The sequence below is a fragment of the Scyliorhinus torazame genome, chromosome 5 (genome assembly GCF_047496885.1).
Source record: "Scyliorhinus torazame isolate Kashiwa2021f chromosome 5, sScyTor2.1, whole genome shotgun sequence".
Classification (NCBI taxonomy): Eukaryota; Metazoa; Chordata; class Chondrichthyes; order Carcharhiniformes; family Scyliorhinidae; genus Scyliorhinus; species Scyliorhinus torazame.
In genome coordinates, this window is record NC_092711.1 from 195,619,984 (window position 1) to 195,644,629 (window position 24,646).

At 48.1% G+C, this 24,646-nt stretch overlaps 1 protein-coding gene across 3 annotated transcripts in view; it reads left to right on the top strand.

The window, feature by feature from the left end:
- The window catches only part of nup62l (nucleoporin 62 like), a 175,015-nt gene that overhangs the window by 22,737 nt on the left and 127,632 nt on the right, over positions 1–24,646 (top strand). For all 3 annotated transcript variants that reach the window (XM_072504953.1, XM_072504954.1, XM_072504955.1), the window contains one exon: positions 15,843–16,273. In XM_072504953.1, the coding sequence (XP_072361054.1) occupies positions 15,843–16,273 (431 nt within the window). The remainder of the gene's footprint in view (positions 1–15,842; positions 16,274–24,646) is intronic.

Consider the following 24,646-nt stretch of genomic DNA (forward strand, 5'->3'; position numbering starts at 1 on the left):
AGGGATGGTGTAGGAGGGAGGGTTTCGGGTACCTGGATAATTGGAGCACATTCTGGGGAAGGTGGGACCTGTACAGACAGAACGGTTTGCACCTGAACCAGAGGGGCACCAATATCCTGGGAGGGAAATTTGCTACGTTTCTTCGGGGGGGGTTTAAATTAATTTGTCAGGGGGATGGGAAAACGAGCTGTAGTCCAGAAGCCAGTGAAATGAAAATGAAATGAAAATCGCTTAATGTCACAAGTAGGCTTCAAATCACGTTACTGTGAAAAGCCCCTAGTCGCCACATTCCGGCGCCTGTTCGGGGAGGCTGTTACGGGAATTGAACCGTGCTGCTGGCCTGCCTTGTACTGCTTTCAAAGCCAGCGATTTAGCCCTGTTTAGTGTTGAGAGTAGTGAGGTACTGAGGAGGGTATTGAGGTCGCAGGAGTGTACCGGCAGACAGGAAGGTGGGTTGAAGTGTGTCTACTTCAATGCAAGGAGCATCCGGAATAAGGTCGGTGAACTTGGAGTGTGGATTGGTACTTGGGACTATGATGTTGTGGCCATTACGGAGACATGGTTAGAACAAGGACAGAATGGTTGTTGGAAATTCCGGGGTATAGGTGTTTCAGTAAGAGTAGGGAAGGTGGTAAAAGAGGGGGAGGAGTAGGATTGTTAATCAAGGATAGTTTAACGGCTGCAGAAGGGCAGTTCGAGGGGGATCTGACTACTGAGGTAATATGGGCTGCAGTTAGAAATAGGAAAGGAATGGTCACGTTGTTAGGAGTTTTCTACAGACCCCCAAATAGTAATAGAGATGTGGAGGAAGAAATTGCAAAACAGATTATGGATAGGTGTGGAGGTCTCGGGGTACTTGTCATGGGTGACTTTAACTTTCCAAATATTGATAGGTCAAACAGTTCGGATGGGGCAGTTTTTGTACAGTGTGTGCAGGAGGGTTTCCTGACACAATATGTGGATAGGACGACAAGAGGTTGGGCCACATTGGATTTGGTACTGGGTAATGAACCAGGCCAAGTGTTAGATTTGTTTGTGGGAGAGCACTTTGGAGATGGTGACCACAATTTGGTGTCTTTCACTATTGCAATGGAGAGGGATAAGGCCATACGGCAGGGCAAGGTTTATAATTGGGGGAGGGGTAATTATGATGCGATTACACAGGAATTAGGGAGCATAAGATGGGAACAGAAACTGTCAGGGAAAGGCACAAATGAAAAGTGGAGCTTGTTCAAGGAACAAATACTGCGTGTCCTTGATAGGTATGTCCCTGTCAGGCAGGGAGGAAATGGCCATGTGAGGGAACCATGGTTCACAAAAGAGGTTGAATGTCTTGTCGAGGAAAAAGGAAGCGTATGTTCCTCCATATTCACGCTTACAAGTGGCGTACCACAAGGATCTGTTCTGGGGCCGTTGCTGTTTGTCATTTTTATCAATGACCTAGAGGAAGGTGCAGAAGGGTGGGTGAGTAAATTTGCAGACGACACTAAAGTCGGTGGTGTTGTCGACAGTGTGGAAGGAAGAATCAGGTTACAGAGGGACATAGATAAGCTGCAGAGCTGGGCTGAGAGGTGGCAAATGGAGTTTAATGTAGAGAAATGTGAGGTGATTCACTTTGGAAGGAATAACAGGAATGCGGAATATTTGGCTAATGGTAAAGTTCTTGGAATTGTGGATGAGCAGAGGGATCTAGGTGTCCATGTACATAGATCCCTGAAAGTTGCCACCCAGGTTGATAGGGTTGTGAAGAAGGCCAATGGAGTGTTGGCCTTTTGGTAGAGGGATTGAGTTCCGGAGTCAGGAGGTCATGTTGCAGCTGTACAGAACTCTAGTACGGCCGCATTTGGAGTATTGCGTACAGTTCTGGTCACCGCATTATAGGAAGGACGTGGAGGCTTTGGAGCGGGTGCAGAGGAGATTTACCAGGATGTTGCCTGGTATGGAGGGAAAATCTTATGAGGAAAGGCTGATGGACTTGAGGTTGTTTTCGTTGGAGAGAAGAAGGTTAAGAGGAGACTTAATAGAGGCATACAAAATGATCAGGGGGTTGGATAGGGTGGACAGTGAGAGCCTTCTCCCGCGGATGGAAATGGCTGGCACGAGGGGACATAGCTTTAAACCGAGGGGTAATAGATATAGGACAGAGGTCAGAGGTAGGTTCTTTATGCAAAGAGTGGTGAGGCCGTGGAATGCCCTACCTGCAACAGTGGTGAACTCACCAACATTGAGGGCATTTAAAAGTTTATTGGATAAGCATATGGATGATAATGGCATAGTGTAGGTTAGATGGCTTTTGTTTCGGTGCAACATCGTGGGCCGAAGGGCCTGTACTGCGCTGTATCGTTCTATGTAAGGGTGAGAAAACAAGGTTCAGTTGGGTCGCTTGAGGGTTACAAGATAGCAAGGAATGAGCTTTAAAAAAAAAGGGCTGAGGAGAGCTAGGAGGGGGGGCATGAGAAGTCCTTGACGGGTCAGATCAAGGAAAATCCAAGGCTTTTTACTCATGTGAGAAATAAAAGAATGATCTGAGTGAGGTTAGGGCCGATCAAGGACAGTAGTGGGAACTTATGCATGGAGTCAGAAGAGTTAGGAGAGGCGTTGAATGAATACTTTTCTTGAGTGTTCACCAAGGAGAGGGGCCATGTTTTTGAGGATGAGAGTGTGATACAGGCGGGTAGGCTGGAGGAGGTAGATGTTCTGAGGGAGGATGTATTAGCAATTTTGAAAAACCTTAGGGTCGACACGTCCCCTCAGCCAGATGGGATATATCCTAGGATTCTTTGGGAGGCAAGGGATGAGGTTGCAGAGCCTTTGGCTTTGATCTTTGGGTCCTCACTGCCCACGGGGATATTGCCAGATGACTGGAGAGTGGCGAATGTTGTTCCTCTGTTCAAGAAAAGGACTCGTAATGACCCTGGTAATTATAGGACGGTTAGTCTTATTTCGGTAGTGGGTAAGTTAATGGAAAATGTCCTGAAGGATAGGATTTTTTTTTCAAAAAATATATTTTATTGAAATTTTTTTCCCAAACAACAATTTTTCCCCTCTTACAAAACAAACGCAACAATAAAAATACAGAAATTTTTAACAATACACAAGTAACAAAACCCCATTATCTTTTGACCTAAGCTAAACTACACCCCCCCCCCCCCCCCCCCCCCCCCCCCCTGGGTTGCTGTCTTCTGTCTTCCCTCTAACGTTCCTCTGGGTAGTCGAGAAATGGCCGCCTGGTAAACCTTTGAGCCGATCCTCTCAGGACAAACTTTATCTGCTCCAGTTTAATGAACCCCGCCATATCATTTACCCAGGCCTCCAGTCCGGGGGGTTTCGCCTTCTTCCACATGAGTAGGATCCTGCGCCGGGCTACTAGGGATGCAAAGGCCACAACGTCGGCCTCTTTCGCCTCCTGCACTCCCGGCTCTTCCGCATCTCCAAATAGAGCTAACCCCCAGCCTGGTTTGACCCGGGCCTTCACCACCTGCGAAGTCACTCCCGTCACTCCCAATACCCTTCCAGTGCCGGGCACGCCCAAAACATATGTGCGTGGTTTGCCGGGCTCCCGCCACACCTCCCACATTTGTCTTCCACTCCAAAGAACCTGCTCAATCTTGCTCCCGTTATGTGTGCTCTGTGTAGCACCTTAAATTGAATCAGGCTAAGCCTGGCGCATGAGGAAGAGGAATTTACCCTGCTTAGGGCATCAGCCCACATACCCTCCTCTATCTCCTCCCCTAGTTCTTCCCACTTTCCTTTTAGCTCGCCCACCGACTCCTCCCCCTCTTCCCTCGTCTCTCGGTAAATCTCTGACACCTTGCCCTCTCACACCCCTGAAAGCACCCTGTCCTGTATCCCCTGTGTCGGGAGCAACGGAAATTCCCTCACCTGTTGTCTAGTGAACGCCCTCACCTGCATATATCTCAAGAAATTTCCCCGGGGCAACTTATACTTTTCCTCCAATGCTCCCAAGCTCGCAAAAGTCCCATCTATAAATAAATCTCCCACCCTCCTAATTCCCAACTGGTACCAGCTCTGAAATCCTCCATCCATTCTTCCTGGGGTGAACCTATGGTTGTTCCTGATTGGGGACCCCACCAGGGCTCCCCGCACCCCTCTCTGTCGCCTCCACTGTCCCCAGATATTCAATGTTGCCGCCACCACCGGGTTCGTGGTAAACTTTTTAGGTGAGAACGGTAGCGGTGCCGTCACCAGCGCCTCTAAACTCGTCCCTTTACAGGACTTTCTCTCCAGTCTTTTCCACGCCGCTCCCTCACCCTCCATCATCCATTTACGTATCATTGCCACATTGGCGGCCCAATAGTAATCGCCCAAGTTCGGTAGTGCCAATCCTCCTCTGTCCCTACTACGCTGAAGGAACCCCCTCCTTACTCTCGGAACTTTCCCTGCCCACACGAAGCTTGTGATGCTCCTGTCTATTTTATTAAAAAAGGTCTTGGTGATTAGTATAGGGAGACATTGAAATACAAATAAGAACCTCGGGAGGACCATCATCTTAATTGCTTGCACCCTGCCCGCCAGCGATAGAGGCTGCATGTCCCACCTCTTGAAGTCCTCCTCCATTTGTTCTACCAGCCGTGTCAGATTAAGTCTGTGCAAGGTTCCCCAGCTCCTAGCGATCTGAATCCCCAGGTATCGGAAGTTTCTTTCCACTTTCCTTAGAGGCAAGCCTTCTATCTCTCTACTCTGGTCCCCTGGATGTATCACAAATAATTCACTCTTCCCCATGTTTATCCTATACCCCGAGAAATCCCCGAACCCCCTCAAAATTCGCATAACCTCTATCATCCCCCCCCCGCTGGGTCCGACACGTATAACAATAGGTCATCCGCGTATAACGAGACTCGGTGTTCTTCTCCCCCTCTAACCACCCCTCTCTATTTCCTGGAGTCTCTCAACGCCATGGCCAGAGGTTCAATTGCCAACGCGAACAACACTGGAGAGAGCGGGCATCCCTGTCTTGTTCCCCTATATAGTCGGAAATACTCCGATCTATGTCGACCTGTAACTACGCTTGCCGTTGGAGCCCCATAAAGAAGTCTAACCCAGCTAATAAACCCGTTCCCAAACCCAAACCTCCTTAACACTTCCCATAAATACTCCCACTCCACCCTATCAAATGCCTTCTCTGCGTCCATTGCCGCCACTATCTCTGCCTCCCCCTCCACTGGGGGCATCATTATCACCCCTAATAGTCGTCGCACGTTAACATTCAGTTGTCTCCCTTTTACGAACCCTGTCTGGTCTTCGTGCACCACCCCCGGGACACAGTCCTCTATCCTCGATGCCAGTACCTTTGCCAACAATTTGGCGTCCACGTTCAATAATGAAATGGGTCTATAGGACCCGCACTGCAACGGATCTTTATCCCTCTTCAAAATTGACGATATCGTCACCTCCGACATCGTCGGGGGTAGAGTCCCCCCTTCCCTGGCCTCATTGAACGTCCTCACCATCAACGGGGCCAACAAGTCCACATATTTTCTGTAATATTCCACCGGGAACCCGTCTGGTCCCGGGGCCTTCCCTGCTTGCATGCTTCCCAGTCCCTTAATAACCTCGTCCACCCCAATCGGTGCCCCCAGGCCTACCACCTCCTGCTCCTCCACTTTTGGGAACCTCAATTGGTCCAGGAACTGCCGCATCCCCTCCTCTCCCTCTGGGGGTTGAGACCTATACAGTTCCTCATAGAAGGTCTTGAACACCTCATTTATCTTTCCTGCCCTTCGCACCGTGTCTCCCCTTTCGTCTCTAATTCCTCCTATCTCCCTCGCTGCTGCCCTCTTTCGCAATTGATGAGCCAACAGGCGACTAGCCTTTTCCCCATATTCATACCTCCTCCCCTGTGCCTTCCTCCACAGTACCTCCGCCTTTCTGGTGGTCAGAAGGTCAAACTCCGTCTGGAGTCATCTCCTCTCCCTGTACAATTCCTCCTCCGGGGTCTCTGCAAATTCCCTATCCACCCTTAAAATCTCCCACAGTAATCTTTCCCTTTCCTTGGCCTCTGTTTTCCTTTTGTGGGCCCCAATGGAGATCAGCTCTCCTCTAACCACCGCTTTTAGTGCTTCCCATACCACTCCCACAGGGACCTCGCCGTAGTCATTGACCTCCAGGTATCTCTCAATACACCCCCGCACTCTTGCACACACTCCCTCATCCGCCATCAGTCCCACATCTAATTGCCAGAGTGTTCTCTGCTCCCTTTCCTCTCCTAATTCCAGGTCCACCCAATGTGGGGCATGATCCGAAACCGCTATGGCTGAGTACTCAGCTTCTTCCACCCTAGAGATCAACGACCTTCCCAAAACAAAAAAATCTATCCGGGAGTACACTTTATGGACATGGGAGAAGAAGGAAAACTCCCTAGCCCTACGTCTAAGAAATCGCCATGGATCCACTCCCCCCATTTGGTCCATAAACCCCTTAAGTACCTTGGCCGCTGCCGGCCTTCTTCCGGTCCTTGAGCTGGATCTATCTAGCCCGGGGTCCAGCACCGGATTAAAGTCCCCTCCTAAAATCAAGTTTCCTACCTCCAAGTCCGGTATACGCCGCAGCATCCGTCTCATAAATCCCGCATCGTCCCAGTTTGGGGCATACACATTAAACAACACAACCTCCATTCCCTCCAGCCTGCCACTCACCATTACATATCTACCTCCGCTATCTGCTACAATGTTCTTTGCTTCAAATGCTACCCGTTTCCCCACCAAAACGGCCACCCCTCTATTCTTTGCGTCCAGTCCTGAGTGGAACACCTGTCCCACTTAACCTAACTTGGTCCGCCACCTTTAGGTGCGTCTCTTGGAGCATAACCACATCTGCCCTTAGTCCTTTCAAATGCACGAGCACTCGGGCCCTTTTTATCGGTCCGTTCAGGCCTCTCACGTTCCACGTGATCAGCCTCACTAGGGGGCTACCTGCCCCCCTCCCGTGTCGACTAGCCATTACCTTCTCTAGGCCAGTCCCATATCCCGCCTCCGCGCTCCTGCTCGCTCCCCCAGCGTCGCACACCATCCCCGCCCACCCACTCTTTAGCCATTTCCTTTTGGATTTCCGCAGCAGCAACCCAGTTGTCCCGTCCCCCCCGCTAGATCTCTTTCTAGCATGATTGCTCCCCCCATATTACTTCCGTAAGTCAGCTGACTTCAACTGACCCCGGCTACTCCTGCTCACTCCTCGACCCCCCCGTGTGGGGAACTCCCATCCGCCTTGCGCCTGTCTTCCCGCCTTATTCTTTCTGGCGCGGGAACATCCCTTTACCTGACCTGCCTCTTATGGCGCAGCTCCCTTTCCCCTCCCCCTCCCCATTCTCCAACTATGTCCCGTCTTTCCCCCCTCACTGGCGCCCACATTTCCCCAATGTCTCCCCCCTTCCCAATTTACTTCTCAATTAACTTCAACCATAACATTAACAATAACATTTCCTGCAGCATCAGTCCCTCAGTTCCGATCCAATTTCTCTTCTTTGATGAAGGTCCATGCTTCCTCCGCCGTCTCGAAATAATGGTGTCTCTCCTGATACGTGACCCATAGTCTTGCCGGCTGCAACATCCCGAACTTCACCTTCCTTTTATGCAACACCTCTTTGGCTCGGTTGAAGCTCGCCCTCCTTCTCGCCACCTCCGCACTCCAATCCTGGTATACCCGTACCACTGCATTCTCCCGTCTGCTACTCCGCACCTTTTTAGCCCATCTCAGGACCTCTTCTCTATCCTTAAGGCGGTAAAATCGCACGATTATCGCCCTGGGTGGTTCTCCCGCTTTTGGTCTTCTCGCCGGAATCCGATTTGCCCACTCCACCTCCAAGGGGCCCGTAGGGGCCTCAGCACCCATCAGTGAGCTCAGCATCGTACTTGCGTACGCTCCACAGTCCACTCCTTCCACACCCTCAGGGAGACCCAGTATCCGAAGGTTCTTCCTTCGCGCTCCGTTTCCTAGGGCCTCGATCCTTTCAGTACACTTTTTATGAAGTGCCTCGTGCGTCTGTGTCTTAACTGCCAGGCCCAGGATCTCGTCCTCAATATCTGTCACCTGCTCCACCACGCGGAGCTCTGTCTCCTGGGTCTTTAGTGTCTCCTTGAGCCCCTCAATTGCCTGTAGCATCGGGGTCAGCACCTCCCTCTTCAGCAGCTCCACGCACCGTCTCACAATTTCATCCTGCTCAGGCCCCCATGTCACCTGCGCTTTCTCCGCCGCCATCTTGTACTTCTCTCTTTCTGACCGTTTGGTCGACGATTCCTCGCGCTGCAGCCGCCGCCGCCGGTTTTTTCCTCCTTCCTTTGTGGGGGACTCCCTTCTCACACACCCCACACCGGGTTGCATCGTCAAAAAATTCCCCGTTGGGGCTCTTAAAAGAGCCCGAAGGTCCGTCGGAGCTGGAGCAGCCGAAACGTGCGGCTAGCTAGGCATCACCGCAACCGGAAGTCCTCGAAGGATAGGATTTATGACCATTTGGAAAGATGCAGCTTCATCCGGGATAGTCAACACGGATTTGTGAAGGGTGGGTCCTGCCTCACAAATTTGATTGAATTCTTTGAGGAGGTAACTAAGTGTGTCGATGAAGGTAGAGCAGTTGATGTCGTATACATGGATTTTAGTAAAGCGTTTGATAAGGTTCCCCATGGTCGGCTCATGAAGAAAGTAAGGAGATGTGGGATAGAGGGAAATTTGGCCAATTGGATAAGTAACTGGCTATCACATAGAAGACAGAGGGTGGCGTTGGATGGAAAAGTTTCAGACTGGAGACCAGTTACAGGGATCAATGTTGGGTCCTCTGCTATTTGTGATTTTTATCAATGACTTGGAAACAGCGCGAGAGGAGAGAAAGCCGGGACAGTGAAAACAGCGCAAAACGAGAGAGAGCCGGGTCAGTGAAAACAGCGCGAGAGGAGAGAGAGCCGGGACATTGAAAACAGCGCAAAAGGAGAGAAAGCCGGGACAGTGAAAACAGCGCGAGAGGAGAGAGAGCCAGGACAGTGAAAACAGCGCGAGAGGAGAGAGAGCCGGGACATTGAAAACAGCTCAAGAGGAGAGAAAGCCGGGACATTGAAAGCAGCGCGAGAGGAGAGGCAGCCGGGACATTGAAAACAGCGCGAGAGGAGAGGCAGCCGGGACATTGAAAGCAGCGCGAGAGGAGAGAAAGCCGGGACATTGAAAACAGCGCGAGAGGAGAGAAAGCCGGGAGATTTAAAAAGCGCGGGAGGAAAGAGAGCCGGGACATTGAAAACAGCGCGAGAGGAGAGTGAGCCGGGAGATTTAAAAAGCGCGGGAGATTTAAAAAGCGTGGGAGCTGCGAGTCAGAGCGGAGATTTTAAAAGATCGCGGCCTAGTTTCGGAAGCCGTTCGGAGGAGGAGTAGCAGTCTCTGTCAGGGAGAGAACCTGAGAACATCTAAGACACTCAGAAGGTAAGTAAGTGATTTTTACTCATTTTTACTTTTATACCTTTTTCAAATTGTGTGTGTCGGGGGTAAACAGAAAAGCTGTGACCTGAGTGGCTGGTTGGGAATCTACACTAAATTAAAAAAAATTAAGCATTGGTAACTAATTAAATATAATTACTTAATTATAATTTAGAGGGGTATCTAAGCCAGAGATCGGAGAGTACTATATTTGGTTTTCGCATTTATATTAGAAATCGAGTGTGAGGAAACAGATAGTTAACAGTAACTTTAACAAAAAAAAACCAAAAAAAATTAATTGACGCAATGTCAGTTAGAGGGGTGCAGTGCTCTGACTGTGAGACGTGGCAGGTCCGAGAGGCTTCCAGCGTCCCGGATGGCTTCATCTGCAGAAAGTGCACCCAACTGGAGCTCCTCAGACCGCATGGTTCGGTTGGAGCAGCAATTGGATGCACTTAGGAGCATGCAGGTGGCGGAAAGCGTCATAGATCGCAGTTATATAAATGTGGTCACACCGAAGGTGCAGGCAGAGAAATGCGTGACCACCAGAAAGGGCAGGCAGTCAGTGCAGGAATCCCCTGTGGTTGTCCCCCTCTCGAACAGGTATACCCCTTTGGATACTGTTGGGGGGGATAGCCTATCAGGGGAAAACAGCAGCAGCCAGAGCAGTGGCACCACGGCTGACTCTGATGTTCAGAAGGGAGGGTCAAAGCGCAGAAGAGCAATAGTAATAGGGGACTCTATAGTCAGGGGCACAGATAGGCACTTCTGTGGACGTGAAAGAGACTCCAGGATGGTATGTTGCCTATCTGGTGCCAGGGTCCAGGATGTCTCCGAACGGGTAGAGGGCATCCTGAAGGGGGAGGGCAAACAGGCAGAGGTCATTGTACATATTGGTACTAACGACATAGGCAGGAAGGGGCATGAGGTCCTGCAGCAGGAGTTCAGGGAGCTAGGCAGTAAGTTAAAAGACAGGACCTCTAGGGTTGTAATCTCGGGATTACTCCCTGTGTCACGTGCCAGTGAGGCTAGAAATAGGAAGATAGAGCAGCTAAACACGTGGCTAAACAGCTGGTGTAGGAGGGAGGGTTTCCGTTATCTGGACCACTGGGAGCTCTTCCGGGGCAGGTGTGACCGATATAAGAAGGACGGGTTGCATCTAAACCGGAGAGGCATAAATATCCTGGCCGCAAGGTTTGCTAGTGTCACACGGGAGGGTTTAAACTAGTATGGCAGGGGGGTGGGCACGGGAGCAATAGGTCAGAAGGTGAGAGCATTGAGGGAGAACTAGGGAATAGGGACAGTGTGGCTCTGAGGCAGAGCAGACAGGGAGAAGTTGCTGAACACAGCGGGTCTGGTGGCCTGGAGTGCATATGTTATAATGCAAGAAGTATTACGGGTAGGGCAGATGAACTTAGAGCTTGGATTAATACTTGGAACTATGATGCTGTTGCCATTACAGAGACCTGGTTGAGGGAAGGGCAGGATTGGCAGCTAAACATTCCAGGATTTAGATGTTTCAGGCAGGATAGAGGGGGATGTAAAAGGGGTGGCGGAGTTGCGCTACTCGTTCAGGAGGATATCACAGCTGTACTGCGGGAGGACACCTCAGAGGGCAGTGAGGCTATATGGGTAGAGATCAGGAATAAGAAGGGTGCAGTCACAATGTTGGGGGTTTACTACAGGCCTCCCAACAGCCAGCGGGAGATAGAGGAGCAGATAGGTAGACAGATTTTGGAAAAGAGTAAAAACAACAGGGTTGTGGTGATGGGAGACTTCAACTTCCCCAATATTGACTGGGACTCACTTAGTGCCAGGGGCTTGGACGGGGCGGAGCTTGTAAGGTGCATCCAGGAGGGCTTGTTAAAGCAATATGTAGACAGTCCAACTAGGGAAGGGGCCGTACTGGACCTGGTATTGGGGAATGAGCCCGGCCAGGTGGTAGATGTTTCAGTAGGGGAGCATTTCGGGAACAGTGACCACAATTCAGTAAGTTTTAAAGTGCTGGTGGACAAGGATAAGAGTGGTCCTAGGATGAATGTGCTAAATTGGGGGAAGACTAATTATAACAATATTAGGCGGGAACTGCCTAAACTAAAACCGTATGCACTTAAGGAGTCTGTATCCTTCCATTCCCACCCTACTCATATATTTGTCTAGATTCCCCTTAAATGCCGCTATCGTACCTGCTCCCACCACCTCCCCAGGCAGCGGGTTCCATATATTTACCACCCTCTGTGTATAAAAAAAAATAAAAACATTTTTTTTAAATTGCCTGACGCATCTCTTCTAAACTTTTCCCCACACACATTAAACCCATGTCCCACAGTACTTGACTTTCCTACCCCAGGAAAGAGCATCTGACTATCCACTCTGTCCATGCCACTCATAATCTTGCAGACCTCTTATCGGGTCGTCTCTCGACCTTCGTCGTTCCAGTGAGAACAGACTGGGTTTATCTGACCTCTCTTCGTAGCTAATGCTCTCCATACCAGGCAACAACCTTGTAAGCTGCTTCTGTACCCTGCCAAAGCATCCGCATCCTTCTAGTAGTGTGGTGACCAGAATTATACACAATATTCCAAATGAGGCCGAACTGCAACTGGACTTGCCAATTTTTATATTCAGTGCCCCGACCGCTTAAGGCTAGCATGCCTTATGCCTTCCTGACCACCTTATCTACATGCATTGCCACTTTCCGTGATCGGTGGACATGCATGCCCAGATCTCTCTGCCTGTCAGTACTCGCAAGAGTTCTACCATTTACTGTATAATTCCTACATGCATTGGACCTTCCAAAGTGCATTACCTCACACTTGTCCGGATTAAACTCCATCTGCCATTTCTCCGCCCAAGGCTCCAACCAGTTTATAGCTTGCTGTATCCTCTGATAATCCTCTGATAATCCTCTGACAATCCTCTTCACTATCTGCAACTCCACCAATTTGTGTCGTCTGCAAACTTACTAATCTCACCAGCTACATTTTCTTCCAAATCATTTATATACACCATGAACAACAAAGGTCCCAAAACTGATCCTTGTGGAATGCCACTCGTCACAGCCTTCCATTCAGAAAAACACCCATCTGCTGCTACCCTCTGTCCCCAAGCCAGTTCTGTATCCATCTTGCCAATTCTCCTCTGATCCCATGTGACTCCACCTTTTGCACCAGTCTGCCATGAGGTGCGTTGTCAAAGGCTTTACAGATGCCCATGTATACAACATCTACTGCCTTCCCCTCATCTATCACTTACTCGAAATACTCGATCAAATTAGTGATACACAACCTCCTCTTCACAAAACCATGCTGGTTTAACCATCACTAATAAGTCCATTTGTTTCCAAATGTGAGTAAATCCTGTCTCTAAGGCTCTTTTCCAATAATTTCCCTACCACTGATGTAAAGCTCACCGGTCTATAATTTCCTGGATTATCCCTGCTGCCCTTCTGAAACAATGGAACAACATTGGCTACTGTCCAGTCCTCTGGAACTTCACCTGTAGCCAATGAGGATACAAAGATTACTGTGAAGACCCCAGTAATTTCCTTCCTTGCCTCTCTCAGTATTCTGGGGTAGATCCCATCAGGCCCTGGGGACTTTTCTACTTTAATGCTTTTCAAGACGCCCAATATTTATTAATATCAACATGACTCAGAATATCTATACACTCTACCCTATACTCATCCACCAAGTCCTTCTCTCTGGTGAATACTGAGGCAAAGTATTCATTTAGTAGAAGAGCAGCAGAAGTATTCATTTAGAAGAGCAGGGAGGTTATGCTGGACCTGTACAAAATGCTGGTTAGGCCCCAGCTGGAGTACCAACTACAGTTCTGGTCACCACGCTATAGAAACGATGTGGTTGCACTGAGAGGGTAGCGGAGATTCACCAGGGTGTTGCCTGGGCTGGATCATTTCAGTTATCAAGAGAGACTAGATAGGCTGGGATTGATTTCCCTGGAGCAGAGAAAGCTGAAGCGGGACCTGATTGAGGTGTATAAAATTATGAGGGACCTAGATCGGGGGGGATATGAAGATACATTTCCCCTCAGTGGAGGGGTCAATAACCACGGGGCTTGGATTTAAGATAATGGACAGGAGGTTTAGAGGAGATGTGGGGGAAACTTTTTCACCCAGAAGGTGCCTGAAGGAGGCAGAAACCCTCACAACTTTTGAGAAGTAATTAGACCAGCACTGAAGTGCCATTACTCACGAGACTATGGACCAAGTGCTGAAAAATGGGATTAGAATAATTAGGTGCTTGATGGTCGGCGTGGGCGTGATGGGCTGAAGGACCTTTTCCATGCTGTAAAACATTTGAGCCTGATAAGACAGAAGGATTTTCAGGTTCTTGAAACGGTCTTTCCAAAGGCCTGCACGGTTAAGCAAGTAAACCTGTTTTGAAATTAAATTAAATGAAAATCGCTTATTGTCACAAGTAGGCTTCAAATGAAGTTACTGTGGAAAGCCCCTAGTTTTGTTAACCTGTTTTGTTAACTTTATCTGTAAGTGGCTGTAGGATCTCTTATCTATCTTCAAAATAAGAGTCAACAACCGGTTGAATAAACACACTTTATTTTTCACGAATTTACTCTTACACAAGAACTGAATCAAAATCTTAGATCAAAATAATACATAAACGTGTCAGAATACAGCGAAAAGCGTTAAACAAGCAAGCATAAAGAAATCACTTTAAATACAGATAGATGATTCAAGAACTCAGGAAGGCAGGAATTCAAGAATGAAACCTTGCCCACGGAGCCTTACTTTTAAGGAATTCATATCTATTCATTTCATATCCCATATTTACTCTCATTGGTTCTAATTCTCAGCTGAGGTTTTCTGATTTATTCAAACAACTGTCTTGTCACTTAACACTATTTGTAATCCAAGCATTGGTCATTACTTAAAATTAACTAATGTCCATCAAATTAATCAAATGTCTTCGTGCATCTGCCATGTACGCTATTCCTCCAAAGATAAGGTGCTTGCATGAGCCTTGCTTTTGATACATTTTAAGCATTGAATGTTTCTATTGCTAGGCTGTGATACTTTCTTATTACTAATGATCTCATTACGAAGGCTTTTATGCAATTTTTCTTTTGAAACAATGGTAGCTTTGCACAGCAATTCTCATACTTTTATCTGAAACCATGACTTTGGCTTTGTGCCTATTCCATTTTCTGTCTAAGCACTGAATTTAAAAATTAATACTGCATCAATTCTTAAAGGTCACAAATAAATCAATGAAGCAATCAGTAAATCAATAAATCTGTGATCTATCAGTGGCATTTGAACTGGGTTCACTATGTGTCTTAGGCCTAACCATCTTCAGCTGCTTCATCAATGACCTCCCTCCCATAAATTCAGCACCATTTGCGACTGCTCAGATAATGAAGCAGGACCTGGACTATGTCCAAGTTTGGCCTGACAAGTGGTAAATTACATTTGTGCCACACAAGTGCTAGGCAATGACCATCTCCTATAAAAGAGGATCTAACCATCGCCCAATGACATTCAATGGTGTTAGTATCAGTGTATCCCCCACAATCAACATCCTGGGGTTACCATTGTTCAGAAACTGAACTGGACTAGCCATATTAATACTGTGGCTACCAGAGCAGATGAAAGGCGAGGAATCCTACGGCGTGTAACTCCAAGCCTGACCATCCCAAAGCCTGTCCACCATCTGCAAGACACAAGTTGGGAGTGTAATGGAATACTCTCCACTTGCCTGGATGAGTGCAGCTTCAACAACACTCAAGAAGGTCGACACCATACCGGAGAAAGCAACCTGTGAGATTGCTCTCCATTCCACAAACATTCAAACCCTCCGCCACCGACGAACAGTGGCAGAAGTGTGTACCATCTATAAGATGCACTACAGGAACTTGCCAAGGTTCCTGAGGCAGAAACTTCCAAACCCATGACCACTAGCATCTAGAAGGGCAAGAGCAGCAGATACCTGGGAACCCCACCACGTGCCGGTTCCACTCCAAGTCACTCAGCACCTGGATTTGGAAATATCTTGCCATTCCAACAATGTCGCTGGATCAAAAACCTGGAACTCCCTCCATAACAGCATTGTGGGTGTACCTAAACCTCGAACTGCAGTGGTTCAAGAACGCAACAAATCTCCCCTTCTTAAGGGAAACTAGGGGTGAGCATTAAATGCTCTCCTAACCAGTGACACTCGCATGTGTAAATGAATTGAAAAAACGGTGGAGCAGTCTCAAGGGACAGAATCGCCTATTCCTGCTCCTTGTTTGTATGTATATTTCTGTGTGCTCTGTCGGAGGAGCGAGCCTATTTTATCTCTGCTTCGGTTCAGTATACCTTATTGCAAAGGGCATGTTTATTTCTGGTCCAGTTCTGGTTACATCCAGAGATATCACATCTTCAATTGAAAATTACTTTTTCTCTGCAGGGCAAACAAAACAAATTTAGGGTTTGGTGGTGCAGTAAGTCAGCCAATCTCTGGTTTTTCCTTTGGTAATGTTCCTGCTGCCAACACGAGCACCACCGCCTCCTGCCCACCCATGTCCTCCGGATCGATAGCCCAGACGACAGCACCAACAGGCTTCAGCTTTGGTACCAACACTGCACAACCAACAACAGGAGGTTTTGGACTCAACAGTGCCTGTTCCACAGTTCTGACAACAGCTTCCACTGGCTTTGGATTCACCTCTACCCCAGCTGCCTCAACCCAGAGCAACGCAGCCAGTGGATTTAGCTTTGGCACAGCCGCCAATGGAACCCCGGCACTCGCTGGCTTCAGCTTTGGTACTCTAGCAACTCCAGCAGCTCCCAAAACAGCAGCAGCAGCAGCAGCACCCTGTCTTGGAGCACAGTCTGCAGGTACGTACACAGTCAACACTGGACTGTTTTATTAATCGACTGTTTCATTAATCACTGTGCGGGGGGTCAGTGAGGGACTGTTTCATTAACCACATTGCAGAGGGTCAGTGTGGGACTGTTTCATTAATCACTGTGCAGAGGGTCAGTGAGGGACTGTTTAATTAATCACTGTGCAGCGGGTCAGTGAGGGACTGTTTCATTAATCACTGTGCAGAGGGTCAGTGAGGGACTGTTTCATTAATCACTGTGCAGAGGGTCAGTGAGGGACTGTTTAATTAATCACTGTGCAGAGGGTCAGTGAGGGACCGTTTCATTAATCACTGTGCAGAGGGTCAGTGAGGGACTGTTTCATTAATCACTGTGCAGAGGGTCAGTGAGGGACCGTTTCATTAATCACTGTGCAGAGGGTCAGTGAGGGACTGTTTCATTAATCACTGTGCACAGGGTCAGTGAGGGACTGTTTCATTAATCACTGTGCAGAGGGTCAGTGAGGGACTGTTTCATTAATCACTGTGCAGAGGGTCAGTGAGGGACAGTTTCATTAATCACTGTACAGAGGGTCAGTGAGGGACTGTTTCATTAATCACTATGCAGAGGGTCAGTGAGGGACTGTTTGATTCATCACTGTACAGAGGGTCAGTGAGGGACTGTTTCAGTATTTTCTGCAGAGTGTCAGTCACGGAGTGTTTCATTAATCACTGTGCAGAGGGTCAGTGAGGGACTGTTTCATTAATCACTACAGAAGGTAGGGAGAGAGAGCAATTAAACACGTGGCTACAGGGATGGTGCAGGCGGGAGGGATTCAGATTTCTGGATAACTGGGGCTCTTTCTGGGGAAGGTGGGACCTCGACAGACAGGATGGTCTACATCTGAACCTGAGGGGCACAAATATCCTGGGGGGGAGATTTGTTAGTGCTCTTTGGGGGGGGTTTAAACTAATGCAGCAGGGGCATGGGAACCTGGATTGTAGTTTTAGGGTAAGGGAGAATGGGAGTATAGAGGTCAGGAGCACAGATTTGACGTCGCAGGAGGGGGCCAGTGTTCAGGTAGGTGGTTTGAAGTGTGTCTACTTCAATGCCAGGAGTATACGAAATAAGGTAGGGGAACTGGCAGCATCGGTTGGTACCTGGGACTTCGATGTTGTGGCCATTTCGGAGACATGGATAGAGCAGGGACAGGAATGGATGTTGCAGGTTCCGGGGTTTAGGTGTTTTAGTAAGCTCAGAGAAGGAGGCAAAAGAGGGGGAGGTGTGGCGCTGCTAGTCAAGAGCAGTATTACGGTGGCGGAGAGGATGCTAGATGGGGACTCATCTTCCGAGGTAGTATGGGCTGAGGTTAGAAACATGATAGGAGAGGTCACACTGTTGGGAGTCTTCTATAGGCCTCCAAATAGTTCTAGGGATGTAGAGGAAAGGATGGCGAGGATGATCCTGGATAAGAGCGAAAGTAACAGAGTAGTCATTATGGGAGACTTTAACTTTCCAAATATTGACTGGAAAAGATATAGTTCGAGTACATTAGATGGGTCGTTTTTTGTACAGTGTGTGCAGGAGGGTTTCCGGACACACTATGTTGACAGCCAACAAGAGGCGAGGCCACGTTGGATTTGGTTTTGGGTCATGAACCAGGCCAGGTGTTGGATTTGGAGGTAGGAGAGCACTTTGGAGACTGACCACAATTCGGTGACGTTTACGTTAATGATGGAAAGGGAGAAGGATACACCGCAGGGCAAGAGTTATAGCTGGGGGAAGGGCAATTATGATGCCATTAGATGTGACTTGGGGGGGGATAAGGTGGAGAAGTAGGCTGCAAGTATTGGGCACACTGGATAAGTGGAGCTTGTTCAAGGATCAGCTACTGCGTGTTCTTGATAAGTATGTACCGGTCAGGCAGGGAGGAAGGCGTCAAGCGAGGGAACCGTGGTTTACCAAGGAAGTGGAATCTCTTGTTAAGAGGAAGAAGGAGGCCTATGTGAAGATGAGGTGTGAAGTTTCAGTTGGGGCGATAGATAGTTACAAGGTAGCGAGGAAGGATCTAAAGAGAGAGCTAAGACAAGCAAGGAGGGGACATGAGAAGTATTTGGCAGGTAGGATCAAGGAAAACCCAAAAGCTTTCTTTAGGTATGTCAGGAATAAGCAAATGACTAGGGAAAGAGTAGGACCAGTCAAGGACAGGGATGGGAAGTTGTGTGTGGAGTCTGAAGAGATAGGCGAGATACTAAATGAATATTTTTCGTCAGTATTCACTCAGGAAAAAGATAATGTTGTGGAGGAGAATGCTGAGCCCCAGGCTATTAGAATAGATGGCATTGAGGTACGTAGGGAAGAGGTGTTGGCAATTCTGGACAGGCTGAAAATCGATAAGTCCCCGGGGCCTGATGGGATTTATCCTAGGATTCTCTGGGAGGCCAGGGAAGAGATTGCTGGACCTTTGGCTTTGATTTTTATGTCATCATTGGCTACAGGAATAGTGCCAGAGGACTAGAGAATAGCAAATGTGGTCCCTTTGTTCAAAAAGGGGAGCAGAGACAACCCCGGCAACTATAGACCGGTGAGCCTCACGTCTGCAGTGGGTAAAGTCTTGGAGGGGATTATAAGAGACAAGATTTATAATCATCGAGATAGGAATAATATGATCAGGGATAGTCAGCATGGCTTTGTGAAGGGTAGGTCAAGCCTCACAAACCTTATCGAGTTCTTTGAGAAGGTGACTGAACAGGTAGACGAGGGTAGAGCAGTTGATGTGGTGTATATGGATTTCAGCAAAGCGTTTGATAAGGTTCCCCACGGTAGGCTATTGCAGAAAATACGGAGGCTGGGGATTGAGGGTGATTTAGAGATGTGGATCAGAAATTGGCTAGCTGAAAGAAGACAGAGGGTGGTGGCTGATGGGAAATGTTCAGAATGGAGTTCAGTTACAAGTGGCGCACCACAAGGATCTGTTCTGGGGCTGTTGCTGTTTGTCATTTTTATCAATGACCTAGAGGAAGGCGCAGCGGGGTGGGTGAGTAAATTTGCAGACGATACTAAAGTCGGTGGTGTTGTCGATAGTGTGGAAGGATGTAGCAGGTTACAGAGGGATATAGATAAGCTGCAGAGCTGGGCTGAGAGGTGGCAAATGGAGTTTAATGTAGAGAAGTGAGAGGTGATTCACTTTGGAAGGAATAACAGGAATGCGGAATATTTGGCTAATGGTAAAGTTCTTGGAAGTGTGGATGAGCAGAGGGATCTAGGTGTCCATGTACATAGATCCCTGAAAGTTGCCACCCAGGTTGATAGGGTTGTGAAGAAGGCCTATGGAGTGTTGGCCTTTATTGGTAGAGGGATTGAATTCCGGAGTCAGGAGGTCATGTTGCAGCTGTACAGAACTCTGGTACGGCCGCATTTGGAGTATTGCGTACAGTTCTGGTCACCGCATTATAGGAAGGACGTGGAGGCTTTGGAGCGGGTGCAGAGGAGATTTACCAGGATGTTGCCTGGTATGGAGGGAAAATCTTATGAGGAAAGGCTGATGGACTTGAGGTTGTTTTCGTTGGAGAGAAGAAGGTTAAGAGGAGACTTAATAGAGGCATACAAAATGATCAGGGGGTTGGATAGGGTGGACAGTGAGAGCCTTCTCCCGCGGATGGAAATGGCTGGCACGAGGGGACATAACTTTAAACTGAGGGGTAATAGATATAGGACAGAGGTCAGAGGTAGGTTCTTTACGCAAAGAGTGGTGAGGCCGTGGAATGCCCTACCTGCTACAGTAGTGAACTCGCCAACATTGAGGGCATTTAAAAGTTTATTGGATAAACATATGGATGATAATGGCATAGTGTAGGTTAGATGGCTTTTGTTTCGGTGCAACATCGTGGGCCGAAGGGCCTGTACTGCGATGTATCGTTCTATGTTCTAAGGTCAGTGAGGGACTTGTTCATTAATCACTGTGCAGAGGGTCAGTGAGGGACTGTTTCATTAATCACTGTGCAGAGGGTCAGTGAGGGACTGTTTCATGAATCACTGCAGAGGGTCAGTGAAGGACTGTTTCATTAATCACTGTGCAGAGGGTCAGTGAGGGACTGTTTCATTAATCATTCTGCAGAAGATCAGTGAGGGACTGTTTAATTAATCACTGGACAGAGGGTCAGTGAGGGACTGTTTCATTAATCACTGTGCAGAGGGTCAGTGAGGGACTGTTTCATTAATCACAGTGCAGAGGGTCAGTGAGGGACTGTTTCATTAATCACAGTGCAGAGGGTCAGTGAGGGACTGTTTCATTAATCACTGTGCAGGTGGTCACTGAGGGACAGTTTCATTAATCACTGTGCAGAGGGTAAATGAGGGACAGTTTCATTAATCACTGTGCAGAGAGTCAGTGAGGGACTGTTTCATTAAGCACTCTGCAGAGGGTCAGTGAGGGACTGTTTCATTAATCACTCTGCAGAGGGTCAGTGAGGGACTGTTTCATTAATCACTCTGCAGAGGGTCAGTGAGGGACTGTTACATTAATCACTGTGCAGGTGATCACTGAGGGACAGTTTCATTAATCACTGTGCAGAGGGTAAATGAGGGACAGTTTCATTAATCACTGTGCAGAGAGTCAGTGAGGGACTGTTTCATTAAGCACTCTGCAGAGAGTCAGTGAGGGACTGTTTCATTAATCACTGTGCAGAGGGTCAGTGAGGGACTGTTTCATTAATCACTCTGCAGAGGGTCAGTGAGGGACTGTTTCATTAATCACTCTGCAGAGGGTCAGTGAGGGACTGTTTCATTAATCACTGTACAGAGGGTCAGTGAGGGACTGTTTCATTAATCACTCTGCAGAGGGTCAGTGAGGGACTGTTTCATTAATCACTCTGCAGAAGATCAGTCAGGGACTGTTTCATTAATCACTGGACAGAGGGTCAGTGAGGGACTGTTTCATTAATCACTGCAGAGGGTCAGTGAGGGACTCTTTCATTAAGCACTCTGCAGAGAGTCAGTGAGGGACTGTTTAAATATTTTCTGCAGAGTGTCAGTCACGGACTGTTTCATTAATTACTGTGCAGAGGGTCAGTGAGGGACTGTTTGATTCATCACTGTGCAGAGGGCCAGTGCGGGGCTGTTTCATTAATTACTGCCTCGTGGGTCACTGGAGGGACTGTTTCATTAATGATTGTAAATGGTCGGTGGAGGGACTGTTTCATTAATCACTGTACAGAGGGTCAGTGAGGGACTGTTTCATTAATTACTGCAATGGGTCAGTCAGGGTCTGTTTCATTATCACTGTGCAGAGGGTCGGTGTAGAACTGTTTCATTAATCACTGTGCAGCGGGTCAGTGAGGGTCTGTTTCAATATTTTCTGCAGAGTGTCAGTGAGGGACTGTTTCATTAATCACTGTGCAGGTGGTCAGTGAGGGACTGTTTCATTAATCACTGTACAGAGGGTCAGTGAGGGACTGTTTCATTAATCACTGTGCAGAGGGTCAGTGAGGGACTGTTTAATTAATCACTGTGCAGGTGGTCAGTGAGGGACTGTTTCATTAATCACTGTACAGAGGGTCAGTGTGGGACTGTTTCATTAATCACTGTGCAGGTGGTTAATGAGGGACTGTTTCATTAATCACTGTACAGAGGGTCAGTGAGGGACTGTTTCATTAATCACTGTGCAGGTGGTCACAGCGGCTGTTTCATTAATCACTGTGCAGAGGGTCAGTGAGGGACTGTTTCATTAAGCACTCTGCAGAGGGTCAGTGAGGGACTGTTTCATTAATCACTGTGCAGAGGGTCAGTGAGGGACTGTTTCATTAATCACTGTGCAGAGGGCCAGTGCGGGGCTGTTTCATTAATCACTGTGCAGGTGGTCAGTGTGGGACTGTTTCATTAATCACTGTGCAGAGGGTCAGTGAGGGACTGTTTCATTAGTCACTGTGCAGAGGGCCAGTGAGGGCCTGTTGCATTGATCACTGTGCAGAGGGTCAGTGAGGGACTCTTTCAGTAATCACTGTGCAGAGGGTCAGTGAGGGACTGTTTCATTAATCACTGTGCAGAGGGTCATTGAGGGACTGTTTCATTAATCACTGTGCAGAGGGTCAGTGAGGGACTGTCATTAATCACTGTGCAGAGGGTAAATGAGGGACTGTTTCATTATTCACTGTGCAGAGGGTCATTGAGGGACTGTTTCGTTAATCACTGCAGCGGGTCAGTGAGGGACTGTTTCGTTAATCACTGTGCAGAGGGTCATTGAAGAACTGTTTCATTAATCACTGTACAGAGGGTCAGTGAGGGACTGTTTCATTAATCACTGTGCAGAGGGTCAGTGAGGGACTATTTCATTAATCACTGCAGGTGGTCAGTGTGGAACTGTTTCATTAATTACTGCAATGGGTCAGTGTGGGACTGTTTCATTAATCACTGTGCAGTTGGTCAGTGTGGGACTGTTTCATTAATCACTGTGCAGAGGGTCAGTGAGGGACTGTTGCATTGATCACTGTGCAGAGGGTCATTGAGGGACTGTTTCATTAATCACTGTGCAGAGGGTCAGTGAGGGACTGTTAAATTAATCACTGTGCAGGTGGTCACAGGGGCTGTTTCATTAATCACTGCAGGGGGTCAGTGAGGGACTGTTTGATTAATCACTGTGCAGAGGGTCAGTAGGGACTGTTTCATTAATCACTGTGCAGAGGGTCAGTGAGGGACTGTTTAATTAATTACTGCAATGGGTCAGTGTGGGACTGTTTCATTATTCACTGTGCAGAGGGTCAGTGAGGGACTGTTTCATTAATCACTGTGCAGAGGGTCAGTGAGGGACTGTTTCATTAATCACTGCAGAGGGTCAGTGTGGGACTGTATAATTAATTACTGCAATGGGTCAGTGTGGGACTGTTTCATTAATCACTGTGCAGGTGGTCAGTGTGGGACTGTTTCATTAATCACTGTGCAGGTGGTCAGTGAGGGACTGTTTCATTAATCACTGCGCAGAGGGTCATTGAGGGACTGTTTCATTAATCACTGTGCAGGTGGTCAGTGAGGGACTGTGTCATTAATCACTGTGCAGGTGGTCACGGGCTGTTTCATGAATCACTGTGCAGCGGGTCAGTGAGGGACAGTTTCATTAATCACTCTGCAGAGGGTAAGCGAGGGACTGTTTCATTAATCACTGTGCAGAGCGTCAGTGAAGGACTGTTACATTAACCACTGTGCAGAGGGTCAGTGAGGGACAGTTTCATTAATCACTGCAGGGGGTCAGTGAGGGACTGTTTGATTAATCACTGTGCAGAGGGTCAGTAGGGACTGTTTCATTAATCACTGTACAGAGGGTCAGTGAGGGACTGTTTCATTAATCACTGCAGGTGGTCAGTGAGGGACTGTCATTCACCACTGTGCAGGTGGTCACTGAGGGACTGTTTATTTAATCATTCTGCAGAAGGTCAGTGAGGGACAGTTTCATTAATCACTGTGCAGCGGGTCAGTGAGGGACTGTTTAATTAATTACTGCAATGGGTCAGTGTGGGACTGTTTCATTGATCACTGTGCAGAGGGTCAGTGAGGGACTGTCATTAATCACTGTGCAGAGGGTAAATGAGGGACTGTTTCATTATTCACTGTGCAGAGGGTCAGTGAGGGACTGTTTCATTAACCACTGTGCAGAGGGTCATTGAGGGACTGTTTCATTAATCACTGTACAGAGGATCAGTGAGGGACTGTTTCATTAATCACTGTGCAGACGGTCAGTGAGGGACTATTTCATGAATCACTGCAGGAGGTCAGTGTGGGACTGTTTCATTATTCACTGCAGCGGGTCAGTGAGGGACTGTTTCATTAATCACTGCAGAGGGTCAGTGAGGGACTGTTTGATTAATCACTGTGCAGAGGGTCAGTAGGGACTGTTTCATTAATCACTGTACAGAGGGTCAGTGAGGGACTGTTTCATTAATCACTGCAGCGGGTCAGTGAGGGACTGTTTCATTAATCACTGTGCAGAGGGTCAGTGAGGGACAGTTTCATTAATCACTGTGCAGAGGGTCAGTGAGGGACTGTTTCATTAATCACTGTGCAGGTGGTCAGTGTGGGACTGTTTCATTATTCACTGCAGCGGGTCAGTGAGGGACTGTTTCATTAATCACTGTGCAGAGGGTCAGTGAAGGACTGTTTCATTAATCACTGTGCAGGTGGTCAGTGTGGGACTGTTTCATTAATCACTGCAGAGGGCCAGTGAGGGACTGTTGCATTGATCACTGCAGAGGGTCAGTGAGGGACTGTTTCATTAATCACTGTGCAGAGGGTCATTGAGGGACTGTTTCATTAATCACTGCAGAGGGTCAGTGAGGGACTGTTTCATTAATCACTGTGCAGAGGGTCATTGAGGGACTGTTTCATTAATCACTGAGCAGAGGGTCAGTGAGGGACTGT